General features: G+C 52.3%; 2 protein-coding genes across 2 annotated transcripts in view; one reads left to right on the top strand and one right to left on the bottom strand.

The window, feature by feature from the left end:
• kcnh3 (potassium voltage-gated channel, subfamily H (eag-related), member 3) overlaps window positions 1-18,809 on the top strand; it is a 161,781-nt gene extending 142,972 nt beyond the window's left edge. The window contains 5 exon segments of the mRNA XM_061234144.1: window positions 11,758-11,856; window positions 11,858-12,015; window positions 15,679-15,782; window positions 17,271-17,323; window positions 17,952-18,809. Of these exon segments, the coding sequence (XP_061090128.1) occupies window positions 11,758-11,856; window positions 11,858-12,015; window positions 15,679-15,782; window positions 17,271-17,323; window positions 17,952-18,809 (1,272 nt within the window).
• A 1,703-nt stretch (window positions 18,810-20,512) lies between these two features.
• armc8 (armadillo repeat containing 8) overlaps window positions 20,513-21,949 on the bottom strand; it is an 11,533-nt gene continuing 10,096 nt past the window's right edge. Inside the window, exon 8 of the mRNA XM_061234145.1 lies at window positions 20,513-20,718. Within this exon, the coding sequence (XP_061090129.1) occupies window positions 20,513-20,718 (206 nt within the window). The remainder of the gene's footprint in view (window positions 20,719-21,949) is intronic.

Consider the following 21,949-nt stretch of genomic DNA (forward strand, 5'->3'; position numbering starts at 1 on the left):
CGAATCGTTAAGGACTGAGCGCCGGAGCTGTGCGCCAAGTGAATATGACTTCGTGTTCTCTTCGCTTAAAACTTGAAAAGTGTTTTTGACTTGTGAGTCAGTCCGGCGGTAAAATGCTCTTGAAGTCTCAGAAGCCCCAAGGTTGGCGAGGGAGCTGGCAGCAGGTCTCTGTGGTACGAGAAGTCTTTGACCGCTTTCAAGCGCAGACTGAAGACTCGTCTCTTCAAGGCTGCACCTTTCCCTCCCTACCTCACGACATAATAGCACTGATGTGTAGTTATTGTTGTAGTCGCGGTATTCTCGCTGCCAACCGTGGTATGCTAGTCGGTGAGTTGATACAAGGGTTCAAGTGTAATCAGAAGCATTGTAAGGTCCCCGCTTTGTTGGGTATACGTGAGAAAAGTGTAATCCAAAGCATTGTAAGGTCCCCACTTTGTAGGGTATATGTGGGCGACATTGGCTCAGGCAGGAAGAGCAGTCGTCTGGCAGTGGATGCCGATTCAATTCCGCTCTGGGTATGTTGAAGTGTCCCTGAGCAAGACGCCTAACTCCCAAATGCTCCTGACGAGCTGGTCGGCGCCTTGCATGGCAGCCAATTGCCATTGGTGCGTGAGCGTGTGTATGAATGGGTGAATGAGAAGCATCAATTGTACAGTGCTTTGGATAAAGACACTATATAAATGGCCACCACTTACCCATTTATGTGAGAAAAGTGTAATCCAAAGCATTGTGAGGTCCCCGCTTTGCATGGTATGTGAGGAGACTCGCACAGTGCTTTCTTTTAACAGATGACCCCTGTCAAATTGTCTGGGTTCATTGTCATAGCGTTGCCTTACAAAACAGATCACCTCCCTCCTGGAATAATATCCACTGCATCATCGCCTGCTGTCTACGTCTGGCTAAAAATACCGCTGAAGAAGACGAATGAGAGTACATAATGCATTCAGTTCTCTCTAGCGCAATTCATTTATTAGCACTAAAGACTGGTCACATTTCAAGCCACTGCCGTTCTCCTTTAGACGGCTGGAAAATGTCACTAATACATTAACTACTCTGGGGGAAAAACACAGTGTGTTGACTCATTCCTCTAATATATGTGTATGAGATTTTGGGTCAAAAAACTTTCTACGCTTTACTGAGCTTGTCGGGTGTATTGGTACCAATGAAATACTCTCAAAAACTGCAAACCCCGACCTTCTGGCCATCTTGGTTGGCTCAATTGTACCAGGCAAGATCAATCAAGCACAGAAAAGCATTTGACTCAAGTCGGGCGTGTATTTTGTTTGATTGTTTTGTGACATTGAAATACCTTTCTACCACGAATGTCTACAGCCACAGACGTAACATAACCTCCCAAAAACACCCGTTTAGTATTCAGTTTAGAAATATTTGCTGAATAAAACATTTGATCACAAAAACAAAAACCTCCCGAAAAACACCACTGCACTATGCACCACGCTAGCCGGCAAAGCTATGAGGACAACCGCAGGTCAGACGATGTTTCGTCGAAGTACGGCGCGTCGGACGCCCGCCTTGGCGTCTGCACGATGAAACCGAGGCGATATGAGCGTGTTTTCGAGGGCCGGTGTTGTTCTGAGCCGGCAGGGGCCGCTCCCGTAGCGCTAACCTCCCGGCTCTGGGCTCGTCGGGGTGCGGGTGGAGCCAGGGCCCACCGCCTCGCTCTCGTCCACTGCCGTTAGCCAGCGCCTGGGGCTAGGTCTCTCCGGCTGCCAGCCCGTGAAGGTGTGCTGACAGCAGGGTCCGCTGTAGTTTCCCTGCCGCCTGCTCAGCTCATTATTTATTCATATGAATACCGGTAGGTGCTGTCCTTCTCCTTGTTTTTTATTTTTTATTTTTATTAATCTTTTTTTTTTCCTCCCAGTTCGGGGAGCTCGGTCGTGTTTGTAAAGCGCGACACGACCACATCCTTGAGAGCACGGGCCGGTACTCACAGGCGTCCTTCGAAAGCCACTGGCGCTAACCAGCGCTAACCGGCGCTACGTGGTTTCACACGGTAGTCGTTGTGTAGGATGCTAAACGGCATGCAAGGCTGGGGACTAACAGACTGCAGGCACACACACACACACGCGCACACACACACAGGCACACACACAAACACACACACAGGCACACACACACACAGGCACACACACACACACAGGCACACACACAAACACACACACAGGCACACACACACACACAGGCACACACACACACAGGCATGGGAGTTGGCTGAGGTGGGGTGGTGAGGGGGAATGGGGTTATGGGAGGGAGGCGGGGTCATCCACCTTGCCCGATACTTTATCCTGGTATTCGTTTTTTAATTGTCATTGCTATTTTTAATATTGACACGCAGGATATATAGCATACCAACATAATATAACATATAACATACAAGGTAAAGATAATATGAAGAAAACATAAACATAACTTCACATAATGATGCGAACAGGCCGTTCAGCCCAGCAAAGCTCGCCTTTTCCTGCCACTAAAGGGTTCCTAGTCCTCACTGTTTACCTTCAAACCAGCATCGAATCAAAGCCTGGTCTTGAAAACCGCCAGAGTCTCTGTCTCCACTACATGACCTGGCAAGCTACTCCACACAGTGACCACTCTCTGTGAATAAACACTTCTTGATGTCTGTGCAGAATTTAACTTTCAGTCATTTTCAATTATTCAGCCTTGTTCTACTGCCAGAACTCAACCTGAGGAACCTCTTGCAGTTCACTTTGTTAGTCCCTTTTAAAAGCCTGATATGAATGTAAAAACCCTAAATAATCTAGCAATTATCTTTGTCTATATATCCCTCTCTAATCCCGAAAGTCCCATAGAGTCATGCACACCAAAAATATTGACTCATGAACCATGTAGCGAATGCAGAAATGTGATGCGGTAATGCAAGACATTTCAAGCAGAACCGGACTCAGAAGAGGGAAGTCCATCTGCCACGGGTCCCCACTGTTGTCACGGTCTCGTTGTGCCTTTCGGCGTGTTTTGTAAAACGGGTTATTAACTTTCAGCTGTGCGAGAGCGATCGTTCGCCCTCCCTGGCCCGCTCCCTCGCGGACCGGCGGTGCCAGACGGCCCCTCCAGGTCGCTCCCGAAGTCTGAGCACGATCCAAATGAATGTTCATTCGCTCCTCATCCTCCTCCTCCTCCTCCTCCGCTGGAGTGCGTGCGGGCGATCATCCACTCCAAACAAACAGACGTATCGTCGGCGCGTTGTTCTCCTGAGTGAATGGGGAGCGCGGCGAGACACGTTTTTTTCCTGAGAGAACGATGTTGACACAGCCATCCTCTGCACCGTGCCCTGTAGGAAGAAGCAGTCAGCTCGTTAAGCACATATTATTACTTATTATATAATATCCCCCGGCCCTTTCCATCTGCGCAAGATAAAATCTATAGCGCGGTTTCTTCTTCGTATGTATCTGTGAATTAAACATGCCGATTGAAGCTGAGCACAGTTTATGACATCAGTGAGTGCCGCGTTTCTTCGAGTGTGAAGTAGCCACAGTGCCCGCCCGAGGGGAAATGTGATCATCAGACACAGGGGGCGTGGACTGAGGCGCGTTGGAGTGCGCACTTCAGACGGGGATGCCGTGTATGCGGTCAGGTTGTTAATCACGGGTCACGAGTCCCTGGGGCTGGCGGTCTGATGCTGGAGCTCTGGGTATAAATCTCAGTTTCTCGCCATATGGAGGAGCTAATCTCAGAGTGGGGCGCGCAGACTGCAACGCTGGCAGATTACCACAGTGTTTCCACCACCACTGCGCCACTTATTATATTATATTACCACTTTTTATACACACACACACACACACACTCATACACATACCGTAAATCCTCAAATTGTGGCCGGGGTCTTTTATTTACTTAGGCTGCACAAAGCACAGGCCTTTATTTGGGGCAGGCTTGTATTCGAGACAGGCCTTTATTTCTTATTAGGCTTCTGTTGTAGAATTGTATTCTTAGAAATAAAGTAAAAGGCTACACTTCAAGTGGGCACTTTGTAAAACACTTCCTGTAACCGTTCAGAAATCAATTAGTGTAGGCTAATCAGGAAACACCGTTTGGTAAATCATAGTGTCAGTCTTAGACTTGGTTTATTGCAAATATTTTCAAACACAATAAATCACATGCAAGTCCAGAATCCATAAAATAACAACTTGCCAGACACGCCTTCATGATCAATAACACATTAACGTAGATAACAGCAAGTTAAGGATCTTTTTTTCCTAAAGTGCGTTTTATTGTGAGACATGCGTTTCGTTCGGAGCAGCATACCGGTAGGCTATCAAAAGATTTTCGCTTTGGTTTGGGATTTAATTTACTTTTGGACTGTTTGATTCTATCGCTAAATGTTGGGACTGATGGGCACTGGGGGGTATTTGATGGTTCACTGTTAAGTTTTATGTAGTTGAAAGAGTGTCGGGATTTCCACCCGTCTGTTTATTGCGAGCCAAGGCAGCCGCTTTCATTCATTCATTGAACGTGCGCTGTGCTGTAAATACATGGAAACCTTATTGCGTAGCCAAGTAGCCTAAATTGAGTTAATTTTTTAATTTTGCCCGATTAACTTTTTATTAAATTCGTAGGCTGGAATGCCTCGCGGCAACAATTTTGTTTAAATGTATACTGCTTCAGCCTTTGGCAAGCTACTTAGAAGGGGGCGGCAAGCGACTGGTAGCTTGAGAGCAACGTGTTGGAGACCCATGGTGTAGGACAACGACTTTTCATTGGCAACAGTACTAAACCAGCCAACAATATAAAATATTAAGAAGAGCTCTTTTATTTCATTGAGTTGAATCGAAACAATGTCTTCTAGTGCTCATGGACTGATAGCCCTACTGGTAGGCAATATTACCCCAGCTTGTATTTGGGGGCCGGCCTTTATTTGTCAGAATTGACCACGCCCCCGGCTATTATCCGAGGCCCGGCTTCAAATAGAATCCCGGACACAATTTGAGGATTTACGGTACATACACTCACACACACTCACACACACACACACACACACACACACACACACACACACACACATATACACACACTCTCACACACACACACACTCGCATACACACACACTCACATACACATACACTCACACACGCACGCTCACACACACACACACACACACACACACACACACACACACACATATACACACACTCACACACACAAACACACAGTCACATACACATACACTCACACACGCATGCTCACACACACACATACACACAGATACACGCACACACTCACACATGTCTTTTTAATGGAATCTTTATTTAACCAGGAATACCCCATGGAGATGAAAATCTATTTTACAAGGCGGACCTCACATACAATACAACACATCCTGCATCAGACACACATTAAGACACACACCTGTTGTATAACACACACTATAACTAATGCCCACATCCTCACGCGCTATACATCAGAGATCGTCCGCACACTCTATTAAAGTGAGCAGCCGCACACGGATCTCATCTGTACGAGTCTCAGGTGCGTTGGGGATTTGTCTGTGAGTTTCACATGCAGGACCACGTTCAGAGTCTCTGTAGAGGTAACACAGCAGCGTGCAGCACTGCAGTGTTTCAGCGAGCACGGTGTGTGGGGGTCTCTGACCGTGTGGGGTGGTGTGGGGGTCTCTGACCGTGTGGGGTGGTGTGTGTGGGGGTCTCTGACCTTGTGGGGTGGTGTGTGTGGGGGTCTCTGACCGTGTGGGGTGGTGTGTGTGGGGGTCTCTGACCGGGTGGGGTGGTGTGTGTGTGGGTCTCTGACCGTGTGGGGTGGTGTGTGTGGGCGTCTCAGACCGTGTGGGGTGGTGTGTGTGGGGGTCTCTGACCGTGTGGGGTGGTGTGTGGGGGTCTCTGACCATGTGGGGTGGTGTGTGTGTGGGTCTCTGACCGGGTGGGGTGGTGTGTGTGGGGGTCTCTGACCGTGTGGGGTGGTGTGTGTGTGGGGGTCTCTGACCGTGTGGGGTGGTGTGTGTGGGGGTCTCTGACCGTGTGGGGTGGTGTGTGTGTGGGTCTCTGACCGGGTGGGGTGGTGTGTGTGGGGGTCTCTGACCATGTGGGGTGGTGTGTGTGGGGGTCTCTGACCGTGTGGGGTGGTGTGTGTGTCTCTGAGTGTGTGCGGTGGTGTGTGTGCGGAGGCAGCTCGTTAGCTACAGATTCCGTTACATTAAAGGAGCACACACTGTTACTAACAACCCCAGGCCCCTGCCAGCCCCACTAAACAGAGCAGCTTCTTGTGCAGCGGATTAAACCTCCTCTGACATAACATCAACACATCAACACCTCAGCACTGTCTGTAACAGGGAGTGCCCCGTTCCTCCTGCAGGAAATAACCGCAGTCCTTTCAGACACACTGGGGAGAGCGCATCCACACACACACACAGTCACACACACACACACACACACACACTCACACACACACACACATACACACACACTCAAACATGTACACACGCACACACACACATACACTCTCAAACATGTACTCACGCACACACACACACACACGCACACACACACACACAAACATGTACTCACGCACACACACACACACACGCACACACACACACACACACACTCACACACACACACACACTCAAACATGTACACACGCACACACACACATACACTCTCAAACATGTACTCACGCACACACACACACACACACACACACAAACATGTACACACGCACACACACACATACACACACACACACACACACACTCAAACATGTACACACGCACACACACACATACACTCTTAAACATGTACTCACGCACACACACACACACACGCATACACACACACAAACATGTACACACACGCACACAAATGCCGCTGTTCGAGCTCAGACATGGATGAGCACGCAGAGACACGCAAACACACACGTGCAGACACACACGCGTGAGCGCGAGAGTCTCAGGGTTTGAGTCTAACACGCAGGGACGGGAATAGCTGAGCGGAACACGGCGGTTACTAAGAATAGCAGCGGGCGGGGGGGGCTGCCCCCATGGGCTGTGTCCCCTGCAGCTCTGCGCTAAGATTGGAGCTGGCAGGATATAAATAGCACAGGGAGGGGAGGGAAGGGGGAGCACCTCCTCTCTGCTGTCTCCTTCTGCCTGCAGTACTGCTCAACCGGAGAACTGCAGTGTGTGTGTGTGTGTGTGTGTGTGTGTGTGTGTGTCTGACACGCAGCCGGCGTGTGTGTGAGTGTGTGTGTGTGTGTGCATGTGTGCATGTGTGCATGTGTGTCTGTGTGTGTGTGTGTGTGTGTGTGTGTGTGTGTTTGCTTCTGTGCCAGAAAGAGAGAGTGTGTGTGTGTGCGTGTCTGACACAGAGCTTGCACGTGTTTCTGAGTTTCTTATGCTTGCTTCTGTGACAGTGAGAGTGACAGTTAATTTGTGTGTGCATCTGAGACAGAGCCTGTGTGTGTGAGTGTGAGTGTGTGTGTGTGTGTGTGTGTGTGTGTGTGTGTGTGTGTGTGTGTGTGTGTGTGTGCGTGCGTGTGAGTGTGAGTGTGCGTGTGCGTGTCTGCTCGCTTCTGTGACAGTGAGAGACAGTCTGTTTGTGGGTGGGTTGGATCTGTGTTTCTGAAGCAGTGTGTGTGAGTGTGTGTGTGTGTGTGTGTGTGTGTGCATGCATCACGCAAAGCCACACACTACTCAGTGCACACATCTAAGCTGAGGCATGAAATTCACTCCAAACCCTGAATTTTGGATGCAGACTTGTGTGGGCTGCAAGCAGGCGCACTAGCGACAAGCCGAGACCAACGCCCCCCCAACGCCCCCCCAACGCCCCGCCAATGCCCCCCCAACGCCCCCCCAACACCCCCCCAACGCCCCCCCAACGCCCCACCAACGCCCCCCCAACGCCCCCCCCCTCACTGCAGCCGGGGGGAACAGGGCTCAAAGGCTGCGGCTATTTATTTAACACTGTGGCTATTGATTGGTCGAGTCACTTAGGATCGACCACGCCGGTACATACATTAGATCAACACACACACACACACACACACACACACACACACTCATAGAACACAGGCATGCTTGCATATACACACACACGGAGCACACACAGGTTTACATACACACACACACACACACACACACACACACAGACACACACACATGCACCCATGCAAGCACACACACACACACACACACACACACGCACCCATGCAAGCACACACACACACACACACTTATAGAACACAGGCATGCTTGCATATACACACACACGGAGCACACACAGGTTTACATACACACACACACACACAAATACACCCGCTTTTGTTTAGTTAAGGGGACTCATGACAGGATCATAATTCATGGAGACACCTCTTTCTGTCTTTCTGAAGGTCCCTCTGACACACACACATATACACATACGCATGTACATACATATGAACACACACACACACACGCGCACACACGACCCTCACCATAGGAGGAGACAGCGGACACGTTCAGACTGTAAGATGTACGGTGTATGAGTAAAGGCGCATGCCCTGATCTCCCACAGACACCCCCACAGACACCCCCCCTCACAGACCCCCCCACAGAACTCCCTCACAGACACCCCCCCCCCACAGACACCCCCACAGACACCCCCCTCACAGACCCCCCCCCCCACAGACACCCCCTTCACAGAACTCCCTCACAGACACCCCCCCCCACAGACACCCCCACAGACACCCCCTTCACAGACCCCCCCCTCACAGACCCCCCCCACAGACACCCCCCTCACAGACCCCCCCCAGAGACACCCCCTTCACAGACCCCCCCCACAGACACCCCCCTCACAGACCCCCCCCAGAGACACCCCCTTCACAGACCCCCCCTCACAGACCCCCCCCCCACAGACACCCCCCTCACAGACACCCCCTTCACAGACCACCCCTCACAGACTCCCCCCCACAGACACCCCCCCTCACAGACCTCCCCCACAGACACCCCCACAGACACCCCCCCCACAGAACTCCCTCACAGACCCCTCCCCCCACAGACACCCCCCCCACAGAACTCCCTCACAGACCCCTCCCCCCACAGACACCCCCCCCACAGAACTGCCTCACAGATCCCCCACAGACACCCCCACAGAACTCCCTCACAGATCCCCCACAGACACCCCCACAGAACTCCCTCACAGATCCCCCCCCCCCCCACAGACACCCCCCCACAGAACTCCCTCACAGATCCCCCCCCCCCCCCACAGACACCCCCCCACAGAACTCCCTCACAGATCCCCCCCCAGTGCTGACGGCCCTGTTACTATGATTGGATACTGAGAGCTAAAAATAACCCCAGATTTCTGAGGCGGGGGGCGGGGGGGGGGCGGGCGGGGGTGGAGGGAGCGGGGGAGCGGGGGAGGGGGGGAGGGGTGAGGAGGAGAGCGAAAAAGAAAAAAAACTGCGCCCAGAACGAAGGAGAGGGGGGATGGAGAGAGAGGGAGAGAGAGAGATGGGATGGAGAGAGGGAGAGGGATGGAGAGGGGGATGCAGAAAGTGAGATAAAATTGAAAAGAGGGAGACAAAGAGAGAGATGAAAGGATCAATGTCCTCTCGTTGGACGTAGCCCCGTACCCCTCCCAGAAGAAGATGACTTCTCCCTCTGTGTGTGTGCAGACGGTGTTATGAGTCTACTGCAGGGCACTGTGGACACCACTGTCTGCCGCTTTACTCCTGCTTAGCGTGGATCTCTCAGACTTCCCTGGCAGAGCGAGACGGAAAGATCCAGATTATTAATTTGGCGAAAAAGACAGGAGGGGGGGGGGGGGGGGTTGGGGGTGAGGGTGAGGCCAGGGGGAGATGGATGAAGCACAAAAGACAGATACGGGCGGGGGGGGGGGGGGGGGGATGGGGCCTCCTGGAACAGCCGGTAACCGAACACACAGCAGGAGGAGAGGAGAGGAGAGGAGAGGGGTCTCCTTGTGGTGTCCTGCCCCCTGGTGGCCACTACTGCGTAGTGCACTCCGGTCTTCACCGTTAGCGTTAGCGTAGCGACCCCCCTCGGTGGAGCAGGGCCATATGCTGCTGCAGCGCTCTCTGTCCTGGGGGGCGTAGCCACCTGGAGGTCTTACATATGGATATCAGCTTATGCTCTGTTTGCATTATTTATTATGAACCGTCATTTATACGGGGTAAGTTGACAGAGCACACATGCTCTTCTGCAGTAATGCCCTTAATGCCCCCCCAAGTTGCCAAACCTGCATGTGTTTGTATGGTGGGAGGAAACCGGAGTACCTGGAGGAAACCCACACAGACACGGGGAGAACATGCAGACTCCACACAGACACGGGAGAACATGCAGACTCCACACAGACACGAGGAGAACATGCAGACTCCACACAGACACGGGGAGAACATGCAAACTCCACACAGACACGGGGAGAACATGCAAACTCCACACAGACACGGGGAGAACATGCAAACTCCACACAGACACGGGGAGAACATGCAAACTCCACACAGACACGGGGAGAACATGCAGACTCCACACAGACACGGGAGAACACACAGACTCCACACAGACACGAGGAGAACATGCAGACTCCACACAGACACGTGGAGAACATGCAGACTCCACACAGACACGGGGAGAACATGCTGACTCCACACAGACACTGGGAGAACATGCAGACTCCACACAGACACGGGGAGAACATGCAAACTCCACACAGACACGGGGAGAACATGCAAACTCCACACAGACACGGGGAGAACATGTAAACTCCACACAGACACGGGGAGAACATGCAGACTCCACACAGACACAGGGAGAAAATGCTGACTCCACACAGACACGGGAGAACATGTAAACTCCACACAGACACGGGGAGAACATGCAGACTCCACACAGACACAGGGAGAAAATGCTGACTCCACACAGACACAGGGAGAAAATGCACACACCAAACAGAGAGGCCCAGGCCTTGATTTGAACCCAGAATCTTTTTTTTCTGTGAGGTTATTTCCAGCACGATGGAGTGTTTGGTGTTTTCACAGTGATTACATTTTTTTAATTCTCAGCGCATGGTTTTGTAAGAATTTCTCAGATGACAACGGTTCTGAATATGAGCGCGTTCAGTCCCAAGCCCACATCCCCAGGGGTTCTGGCTTCAGAAAAGTTGGAAAGAAAGTTGGGAAAATGTAGTATGGTTTTAATAGCGGCTCGAAACAATGGTATAGCAGTCATCAGATTGGTTGAAAAGGTATCAGAGTGCCATATGGCACTTTTGGGACTGAAAGGGATAAACTGCAGTGGCAGATGGCTTTTTTCCAAACAGAAAACAACTAACGTGGTTTCTCCCTCTCTCTTTCCCACCCACCCCATTCTCACCTTTTTTACTCACCTCTTGTCCCATTCCTATGTCCTCAACTCTTCCTCTTCTCTCCCTCTTTCTCTCCTTCTCCTCCCCTCTCCCTTGTTCTGTCCAACTCTGCCTGTTTCCACATCCATGCCTCTCTCCCTGCCTCATCCCTCTCTCTCCCTCTCTCCCTCCCTCCCTCCCTCCCTCCCCTCTCTCCCTCCTCCCTCCTCTCTCCCTCCCTTGTTCTCTCCCTTCCTCCCTCTCTCTCTCCCTCTCTCCCTCTCTCCTCCCTCTATATCTCCCTCGTTCTCTCCCTCCTCCCTCTCTCTCTCCCTCTCCCTCTCCCTCTCCCTCTCCCTCCCTCTCTCTCTCTCTCTCCCTCTCTCTCACCCTCTCTCTCTCCCTCCCTCCCTCCCTCTCCGTCTCTCAGATGGACTGGGAGAGTAACGGCGGGCTGGTGAAGAAGCTTCCCTCCATAAAGGAGGATGAGGAGGGCGATGAAGAGGAGCTGTCCACCCTGTCGCGGGCCGCCGCGGTCCCCCATGAGGCTGTCCCGCGGGCTGAACTCGCCGCTGCGCTCCCCCCTCATGCCCCCCCGGCCCTTCCGCAGCCCCGGCGAACAGCTGCGCCCCGCCACCCTGCAGATCCCCCTGGTCAGCTTCAGCGGGGCTCCTCCGGAGCTCAGCCCCCAGGTAGGAACCTTCCTCACCGGGACATGTTCCCCCGGGGGACGCTTTAAGGGCGGACGCAGTACACAGCCATGTCCAAAACCGCCGTGTCCTCAGAATGTGTGCCGTCTTCTAAATATACCGCCTACTGATAGTTGTGCGAGGTGTTTCGCTGAATGCAGACAGTGAGAAAGTGGATGAGAAAGTTGGAGGCTACATTTTCTCCCAAGTTGTGTACATATTAACATAATTTCGTGGAGTGTATTCGCAAGTAGACCTTTTCAGGAGTGAAGCATTAGGAGGTCCCCCAAGGAGGAAGAGGCAGACCTTCTCACCCAGTGTGTTCAATTTACACACGCTGTGGCTCAGGGGCAGTCATCCGGCCGCCGGAGGGTTGCCGGTTCAACCCCTGGATGTGTCCCTGAGCAAGACACCTAGCCCTAATTGCTCCTCACGAGCTGGTTGGTGCCTTCCATGCGCTTGCCTACTATTATACAGCTTGTGTACTCAATAGTAAGCAGGTATGCAGACTCGGAAACAACTTAAACAAGAAGGAAAGCCGCACTGTCTTATTAACATGGATCCACACCCACACGTGCCCAGCATTCCCGCATTTTTACAAACAGTTTTGCCTTGAATGCCCTAAAGACTGGATTTAGTTTGCCACTCCAAAACATCCACATCTGCCTCCTCTCACTGAATATTCACACGGACGTTATTTGAGTAATGCTCACTATTCAAAGAGGTGGGCGGATCGAGAAAACAACGTTTCAATCTTCCTTTAAGTGGTAACTGATAACATCTTCAACACACATTCACGGATCTGAATGAATTTCCATCGTAAATTTTGCCAACTCTGAGATCTGAGCCGGGAGCGGACAGGCAGATCACTAATACCTCTGTTTGAGATGCTGCACTCCCATTACCCATAATCCACCTCTCCGCCCATCAAGTGGGTGGAATAGCTTTGGCTCTTGTATTAGCCCTCTTTGCGCAATGTTTGTGAATGGCTCTTATAAACCTCTTTCTCGGCTTAAAGGCTTTTAGAATCCACAAGTGCTTAGAGTAAGCGATGGCTCGAAGTCAAATATGGACCCTTGTTCAACATCACCCAGTAATTACACACAGTCAGATCTTAGAAAGCAGTGACTTTAATCCAAACTGGATCATTTCCAGCATTTTTTTTTAATGGCCACGACTGCAGTCAACGAAGAAACAAAGAGGTGCATTGTGGGTACGTGTAACACAGGGCTCCTTCCAATCGCGTGTTTTTTTTCCGATCGATCGAGGTCCGCCATCTTTAAGGACATTCCGACCCGTTAATTGCTCCTTCTAGCAGCTAGAAGTAGAAGTTCTGAACTCCCAAACTTTCCTTTGAGCATCGTTTGCAGAGGTTTTTTTTGTTTTTTTTTCCCCGGAAAGCTTGACGCATAAATGATGGACCTCTCCCCATCTGCCACACATCTGCCACACGTCTGTAGCTGACGTGGCTTCAAACTGGGGTTTTAAGGAGCGAGGTCATTCCATTTGCCTAATTTTTAGTTTTTCTCGATTTCCCCCCCCGTCTTTATTTCTCTTTCTCTCATCCTTCCCTCGCCTCTCCGGATGGGTGGAGCTAGGGGCAGAAAAGAAAAGGAGAAAAGGAGAAAGAGGGGGGAGGAAAAGGGATTGGAATGAGCCCACTGCAGGTGATAGACTAGTCTCCAGCGAAACGGGGCGGAATGAAACGGTCCTGAAACAGCCGAGTGGGGAAATGGCTTCCATTACCGGGCAGACGCTGTCGTCCGGGGCAACACACACATCACCGGCCGCCGTGCGCTACACAAGAGCCGTGGCCTCTGCGTGTGAAGCGTCCTTCAGCGGGGCGTGGCACGTGTGTGGCACGTGTGTGTCACGTGTGTGCCGTGACCGAGTGAGTCCGTGCTGAGAGAGAGAGTCTGTACTGTCCTGCCAAACAGGAGGGGCTGCCGCGCACGTCTTTCTCAACGCTGCAAATGGGCCGTTCTAGAGGGGGAACGGTCTATCAGAGGCGGCCCTGCCTCAAATACGTAATTGCTATGGATTCAAACACGTTTCTGCGCTTGATTGATCTTGCCTGGTGCAACTGAGCTGACGTCCGTCCCCTGAGAGTATTTAACTGGTTACAGTGCACCAGACACGCTCAGCGAAGCGGAGAAAATAATCTGAATCCAAAAGAATGACATATTTGACCCAGGTCTGGCCAGAGGACGGGGGGGGGGGGGGAGGGGCGTGGCCTGTCCTCCTATTGGTGCAGAGATGCTTCACACCCTAATATAGTAGCTGGCTGCCATGGAAACCAGGTGGACCCAGCTCACTTGTGGCGCGGTTGAAACGAGCCACGTTTCCAGAATCGCATCTCACCCCCGAGGCGGTGCGTACTGAGGCCCACAGCCACGGGGTGGTGGGGGGGCGGAAAACGGCCACGGCGTGTCTGCAGGGGAGGCCTGGCTCGGTCCGCAGGATGGTCCTCGCAGGGCACGCCCACATCCCACAGCCTGGACCTCCAGTGCAGCTGAAGCACCACAGAGCAAGAAGAAGAAGAAGAAGAAGAAGAAGAAGCAGCAACACTTCACAGAAAGCACATCGGCGTGCGTGCGCACGCATTCCGCATTCCGCATTCCAACAGAAGCCCTGACAGAGATCCTGGTCCACTGGAGCCATTGTTGATATTGATGAGAGATTATATTGATGCTGACCTACAATGGGGCTTCTGTTAACCTCACTCTGTCTCCTCGGCCATCTCTGTCAGGCCTGATCGAGGCCATTTACGGCTGAATATGGCCTTGAAATGAGCTGTAGACCTTTGCTGCCAGTTTAATAGACTTTCGCATGTCTGATATATTGAGATGAAATCTGCCTTGGTGATTTCATTAATAGAAATGTGATGAATATCACTCTGCCGTGAAATAATCCATAAATGGCTTTTGTCCATTTGGGTCTCTTTATTTAAAAATTTAACAACCATTTTATTTGATTAATGGTTCGACCACTTCGACCACTTCTGAAGCCTTTTTTTTTTGCCGTCGTGTAAAAGAGAACAAAAAAAACGTTGCATTTTTTTTTATTTCCTCCCTGCCCTCTGGTGGCCGTTGCAGGAAGCGCAGCGCACACATGCTTCACGCCCCAATCAAGTGTCCGGCTGCCATGGAAACTAGCTGGGCCCGCTATTGGCCACGAAAGGAAGCCGTTGGGGTTCTGCTCTCCGCAATGCGTCCTTTCCGGATCGTGTGTAGCGTGTCAGCTCGGCGTGTGAAGGATTTTGACGGATCCCGTTTGCAAAAGGGGGCACAAAACATGCGTTTTATTTATTTTCAAATGGTTAAATCGCACTGAGAGTCAAGCGCTCGCTTACAGGTTAGCCCCTTACGAAAAAAGGATTTAGATTTAAAAGCGCAAGACTTACCCACAATAAAAAACATTAAATTTTACAAAAAGAATAAACAATAATCACAATCAAATGTTAAAAACAGCAACAATAAAACATATACGTACACAGTCTTGGTTTACATTCAGAGAGAGTGACTAGTGAACAGCAGGTCCGAGCAGATGTCATAATTTCAATCACTGTTAAAGTGTGCACACGTGTTTAACAAGAAGAGGAAGGATAGGTCTTTTCCTCACCTCTCTCTCGCTCTCTCTCTCTCTCCCTCTCTCTCTCTCTGCAGGTTTGTTGATGGGATTGAGACTGAAAGCCATGTTCACTCAGCTCAGAAGTTTGAGTTCAACACGGGCCTGTCTCAGAGCACCCCTCCCTCCCCTGCCAGAGGTAACACACACACACACACACACACACACACACACACTCACACACACACACACACACACACACGGGCGCATGCAGACGGACACACACACACCGCACAGACACACCTGCACATACAAGAACACACACACTGCACACACACGCCTGCACATACAAGCACACACACACCTGCACACACACGCCCGCATGCAGACACACGCACATAACATGCACACACACACACTGTTCAAAATGTGTTCAAAATTATTTAAACATACAAGCAAAGTGCTACCAATCTTACTGGCCCTCTCCACTCGACTAACCGTGAAATTGAAATGCTTTTATTTAAACTGTGTACTAAGAATCTGTGTATTTATATAGAATGACTTTATGAAAGCAGAATGTTGTAACCGGTGGTCTGATGGCTAGCCATATGGAAATGAGCCTTTGATAGATGTGTCACCATGCCGATATGGCTACTTGAGTAATAGATGATGTAATTATAGTTTATGAAAACTTATAAACTTCACTCTGACTTCCACCCACTGCTGTCGTCTGTCTGCATCACTCCTCTCCCTCTTCAGCATCATCCCCCCTTTATCTTTTTTCCAAATCCCCCCTTCATCCTTTATCTCTTTCAGTCGTAATCCTCAACTTCTCCCCCCTTATCGCTCTGTCAACTCCTCATAACTCCTCCGTTTCTCCATCTCCCTTTCAAATGTATTCCTCCCAACATCATCCTCTCCTGATCCCTTTCAGATTAAACTTGTAATGTAATGTAAATGTGGATTCTCTATTTTGGCATCGAAATGTATGCGAGTGAATGAACCTGGGAGAGGTTAATGTGTTAACACACTGTGCTTCTCTCCCTGTCGTTCCTGTGTGTGTGTGTGTGTGTGTGTGTGTGTGCGTCTGTGGGTATGTGTGTGTATGTGTGTTTGGGTGTGTGTCTGGGTGTGTGTGTGCGTGTGTGGGTATGTGTGTGTGCATGTGTATGTGTATGTGTATGTGTGTGTGTGCGGGTATGTGTGTATGTGTGTGTGTGTGTGCGTGCGTGTGTATGTATGTGTATGCATGTGTGTGTGTGTGTGTGTGTGCGTGTGTCTGGGTGTATGTGTGCCTGTGTATATGTGTGTGTGTATGTGTGCGTGTGTATATGTATGTGTATGTGTGCGTGTGTATATGTGTGTGTGTGTGTGCGTGTGTGTGTGTGTGCCTGTGTATATGTGTGTGTGTGTATGTGTGTTCGCGTGTATATGTGTGTGTGTGTGCGTGTGTGTGTGTCTGGGTATGTGTATGTGTGTGTGTGTGTCTGGGTATGTGTGTGTGTGTGTGTGTGTGGGTGTGTGTGTCTGTGTGTGTGTGTGTGTGTGTGTGTGTGTGTGTGCGCGTGTGTGTGTGTGTGTGTGTGTGTGTGTGTGTGTGTGTGTGTGCGCGTGTGTGTGTGTGTGTGTGTGTGTGTGTGTGTGTGTGCGCGTGTGTGTGTGTGTGTGTGTGTGTGTGTGTGTGTAGGGATCTATGAGAACTCTGAGACCAGGCAGAGCATCACCAGGCTGAGTCAGGAGGTGAGATGATCCAGGACCAGCCACCCTTAAACCTGAGCCTTAAACCCAAACACAGTGTGAAGTTAGAACTGATCCAGGGTCAGTTATTAGATGTTCATCTGCTGTTCTCTTAATGAGGGTATTACTAAGGCCTCAGACCTGTCCTCTTTGTGCAGAGAGTTGAGCCCTCACCTGACATCAGGCTCCAGCTCAGCAATACGCAGGACCTCACAGGCCAGAAGTGTTCTGTACACACAGACACAGACACAGAGGCAGCGCTGCGCGAGGGAACAGGTTTAGACCACTGTCTCCGCGTTCACATAAAATGCAGAATAAAGAAGTTCCCATCTGGACAAGGCTTTAGAGGTTTCACAGGCTTAGATACGGGAGACAAGACAGGGCGTGGTCCAATCTCAATTTATTGAGCCATGAAAGTGGTTAATGTTTCAACCTTGATGGTCTTCTTCAGAACCAAATCTCACCCTCCTCTCCTCCTCCTCTCCTCTCCTCTCTTCTCCTCTCCTCCTCTCTTCCTCTCTCCTCCTCTCCTCTCTCCTCCCTTCTCCTCTCCTCCTCCTCCTCCTCTCCTCCTCCTCTCCTCTCTCCTCTCTCCTCCCCCTCTCCTCCCCCTCTCCTCTCCTCCCTGCAGATGAGCAGCCTGTCCCAGCAGGTGTCCCAGCTGAGCAAGGAGCTTCAGGAAATGACACGTCTCCTCAGGCCCCTCCTACTCGGCAACCAGCCAATCCCGTCGACGATGACCCCGCCCCCCAGCAGCGGCAGCGACCCGGGCGTCGGCAGCCCCCCCCAGCCCCCGGCTCCCTCCTCCCCCTCACCGTCCTGCTCCCTATTGGACGTCTCAGACACAGGGGGCGGCGGCCTGCTGAGCTGCCTCGTGCCCACCACCCCGCCCCACCCGGCAAACTCGCCCCCCCGCTCCCCCACCTCCCCGAGCGGGGCGTCCACTCCCGGGGCGCTCGGCTCGCCCCCCTCCACCCCCAAAAACGGACTGCCGCTCCCCCTGCAGGACCCTCAGGCCCTGGGCTCCAGAACGCCGTCGCAGTCCCACTCCCTCTCCTTCTCCCTCTCCCTCTCCACCGCCTCCTCCCACGCCTCCCTGCCCCCACCCTGCCAGGGCCCCCACCTCTCCCGCCTGGGCCAACACAGCCGGGGCGTGCTGGCCCCGCCCTCCTGCTCGCAGGACACGCCCCATCTGTCCTCCCATTGCTCCGCTCCCCCGTCACTCAGCGGTTCCCCGGGCAACCACAGCAGGCCGGGGGCGGGTCTGTCCTTCCGCTCGTCCTCGGCCCTGGGACCGTACCCCTCCCCCCCCCCGGAGGAGGACACGGGCAGGACGGCCGGCTTCCCCCCCCCGACCTGGCCCTCGAAGCGGGGGGGCCCGGACCCCGCCTCCCCCCACCTGGAGCTGGAGATGGACGAGAGGGTGGGGCGGGGCGGGCCGCAGACCGAGCGAATCTCGCGTCTCGACGAGGAGGACCCGCCCCTGTGAGAGACTGTAGCAGCCCCATTGGAGGAGGAGGAGGAGGAGGAGGAGGAGGAGGAAGAGGGGGGAAAAGAGGAAGAGGAGGAGAGAGGGGAGGAGCCTCTCCCCGAGTAGGAGGGGGGCGCTTCTCCTTCATTGGCCATTACTGCTGACTCCGCCCCCGCCAGAAAGACCCCGCCCCCTTAAACCTGTGACACCACCGGGGGGGGCCCTTCACTGAACCCTGAGGGGCCATCTCAATCCCATCAGCCACCTGGGGCCATTGGTCACGTGATCAGGTACAACGCTGGAGCGAAGGAGTCCACGACAGCCAGAGCCAGCCCAACTGCATGCTGGGAAGCCACCCGCGTCAGCGTGCGTGGGGGGAGGACACTGTATTCATAAGACCTCGTTAAGTATCTTAAACACGGTTCAGTGGCGTCGTCTGAGAGGGACGCAGCAGGCAGAGGATCGCGGGACGGGAACGTTTGACTGTGAGGACCAAACGTCTGCTCGAGGTCGACCCCCATCTGCTATGAGTTTGACATATCATGTTTTAAACCCAAAGAAGTTCCTTATTTGCTTGCTGTAGTGGCCATAATTGCTAATTAATGAATGCCTTTTGTAGTTTGGGGCCCATAGATAGATTAGCTGAGAACCCACCCCCCCCCCCGCCCCGTTACCCACAGCTTGTTTCGATATGAATGCCTTTTTGGAAAACTACGACGCTGATCGGCAGGTTAGCACCTTAATACCAGTCCTATTGCGAGAAACTTTTATTCTATAACGGGAAATTTTATTACTCGCCGTTTGGAAAAAGCCCTGATCCAGAGACTCACACAGTACTCTATTTCTTAGTATTTCTGTCCGCGCCACAAGTCTGTTAGTATTCTCTCCTGTAAATGCTACGTTTATATTTATTGCTAACGGAGATGCTTTTCTTGGCTCCCGAACGCCAGATTGTTTGAATGAGGAATGCAGACATTTTCCTATTCCAGTTTTTTGAAGATTCCACCCCATTTTAGAAACAAGAGGTGGAGACATCACTCAACACTGCACTCTCGCTCTTGCTCTCTCTCTCCCTCTCTCTCTCTCTCTCACACACTTCTTCACACTTCAAATGACGAGTCTGATTATTAGCGAGTCAGATCTGGCAGCAACGCAGGTGGCAGCCATTTTGTCTCTCTCCCTGCGTCTCATATCTTCACAGGGGCTGTTACTATGACAATCATCAGGAAAATGGAAGGTCAAAACGACACGCCTATCCCCCGGTCTAAAAGCCAGCAATGGCGGCCGGTCTTTGGGAGTTGGGACCGGGGGGGGGTTTTTTGGGGATAAATCTGTATCAGGCCAGGGGGGAGGTTTTCCCCAGTCAAAGCCATTTATCTTAAAAAGAAATACTTTCTCATGAGACCCGAGCTTTAGTCATGCAGCCGTTCGTGCCTTCTCTGCCACCGCCACCCATCCATTTCACTTCGGGGCTCTCCCCCATCGGTCGACGGGGTCGCCGGTCACGATTGTGTTTGTGTCCTGCATGCGTTGCGTCACGGGGCCGCGGGGAACGGAGAGGAAACGGGGGCAGGACTGGACCGTGAGGCGCAAACCGAAAGCGCGAGGTGGCGTCGGCACGGATAGACGCAGAATTCAACACCCCCCCCCCCCCCCCCCCCCCGCCCCCTCACCGAAATGAAATCATCCACCCCAACCCTACAGCTATGAGGAATGTCAGGTCACCACGTGTCCAGCAGAGGGGGGCTCTCTACACGGCTGCTGCGGCCCAGGCGGGCGTAGAGTCGCGTGCGAACCGCATGGACCGCAGAGCATCGAGAACTGGCAATTCGTAGCACCGTCTGTTTGCCAGGCCGGTACAGCAGGGAGGGGAAACATCCTGTTGCAAAATGGAAGACAGGCTCCATTTTGGTTCTTCTGTTCCACACTGGGAGCAGGCAGGGGGAATATAGCCGTTTTAAATGGGGAACGGGCTCCATTTTGGTTCTTCATGTTCCACACTGGGAGCAGGCAGGGGAGTATTTCTGTTTTAAAATGGAAAGAGGCTCCATTTTGGCTCTTCGTGTTCCACACTGGGGGAGCCAGTGGACAGGACTCCCAGTGCGCACAGAAGGCTCCTGGGGGGGGTCAGGTGGGCTGGGGAGGGGGACGGGTGGGGCTGGGGGGGTGTGCATGTCACAGCTTACTGCATGAGGAATGTGCCTGCTTGTAATAACTGGGGGTGGGGGGCGGGGTTAAAGATGTATTTTATTAACAGCTGAGTTGAAAAAAAAAAACAAAAAAAAACAAGAATAAAAAAGGTGTTGTTTTATAGGAAAACCAGACCCCTGTGGTGCTTTAGACAAGGTTCCCTTTACAGGATGACATCGCACCCACACTGACACACACTGACAGACGACAAGCACTCAAACTCCCAGCGTGCACTTCTTCAGCCCCGTCACCGTGAGCAGGGTCAAGGGTCAGCGCTAAAGAAAACAGACCGTGCTTCATTTCTTTCACTTTTTTAATAAGGAAATATTTCATCAGTTAGTAAATTTTGCAGAAAGTGAGGAGAGTAACTTTAACGCAGAGTCCCTTCAGTAAGGGTCAGCTGTAGAGTGTAAAGGGGGGGGTGCAGTGGGGGGGGGGGGGGGGGGTGCCCTTACTGAACGGACTCTGGGGGGGTAAGGTTGCTCTGCTCTTAGTGAGTCCCATAATGCTCTCTGTCCGATAGGCTGGACGACCTGGCTCACGTGACACACGTCACAGTCCGTTTGTTCGACACTGGGAGGAGTCTCTCCGAGCTGTGCTGCAGCCGGAGGGGTTCTAGGTTCTAGGCGTCCGGGTTCCGCTGCAGTTGTCCGCCGCAGTGGGAGGGGTTCTAGGCGTCCGGGTTCCACAGCAGTGCGAGAGGTTCCAGGCATCCAGGTTCCACTGTAGTGGGAGGGGTTCTAGCTGTCGGGGTTCCACTGTAGTGGGAGGAGTTCTAGGTTCGAGGAGTCTGGGTTCCACTGCAGTGGGAAAGGGGTCTAGGCATCCAGGTTCCACTGCAGCAGGAGGGGGTTCTAAGCATCCAGGTTCTGCTGCAGTGGGGTTCTAGGTGCCTGGGTTCCGCAGTAGTGGGAGGGGGTTCTAGGCATCCAGGTTCCACTGCAGTGGGAGGAGTTCTAGGTTCTAGG

The sequence above is a fragment of the Conger conger genome, chromosome 3, assembly GCF_963514075.1.
Source record: "Conger conger chromosome 3, fConCon1.1, whole genome shotgun sequence".
NCBI lineage: Eukaryota > Metazoa > Chordata > Actinopteri > Anguilliformes > Congridae > Conger > Conger conger.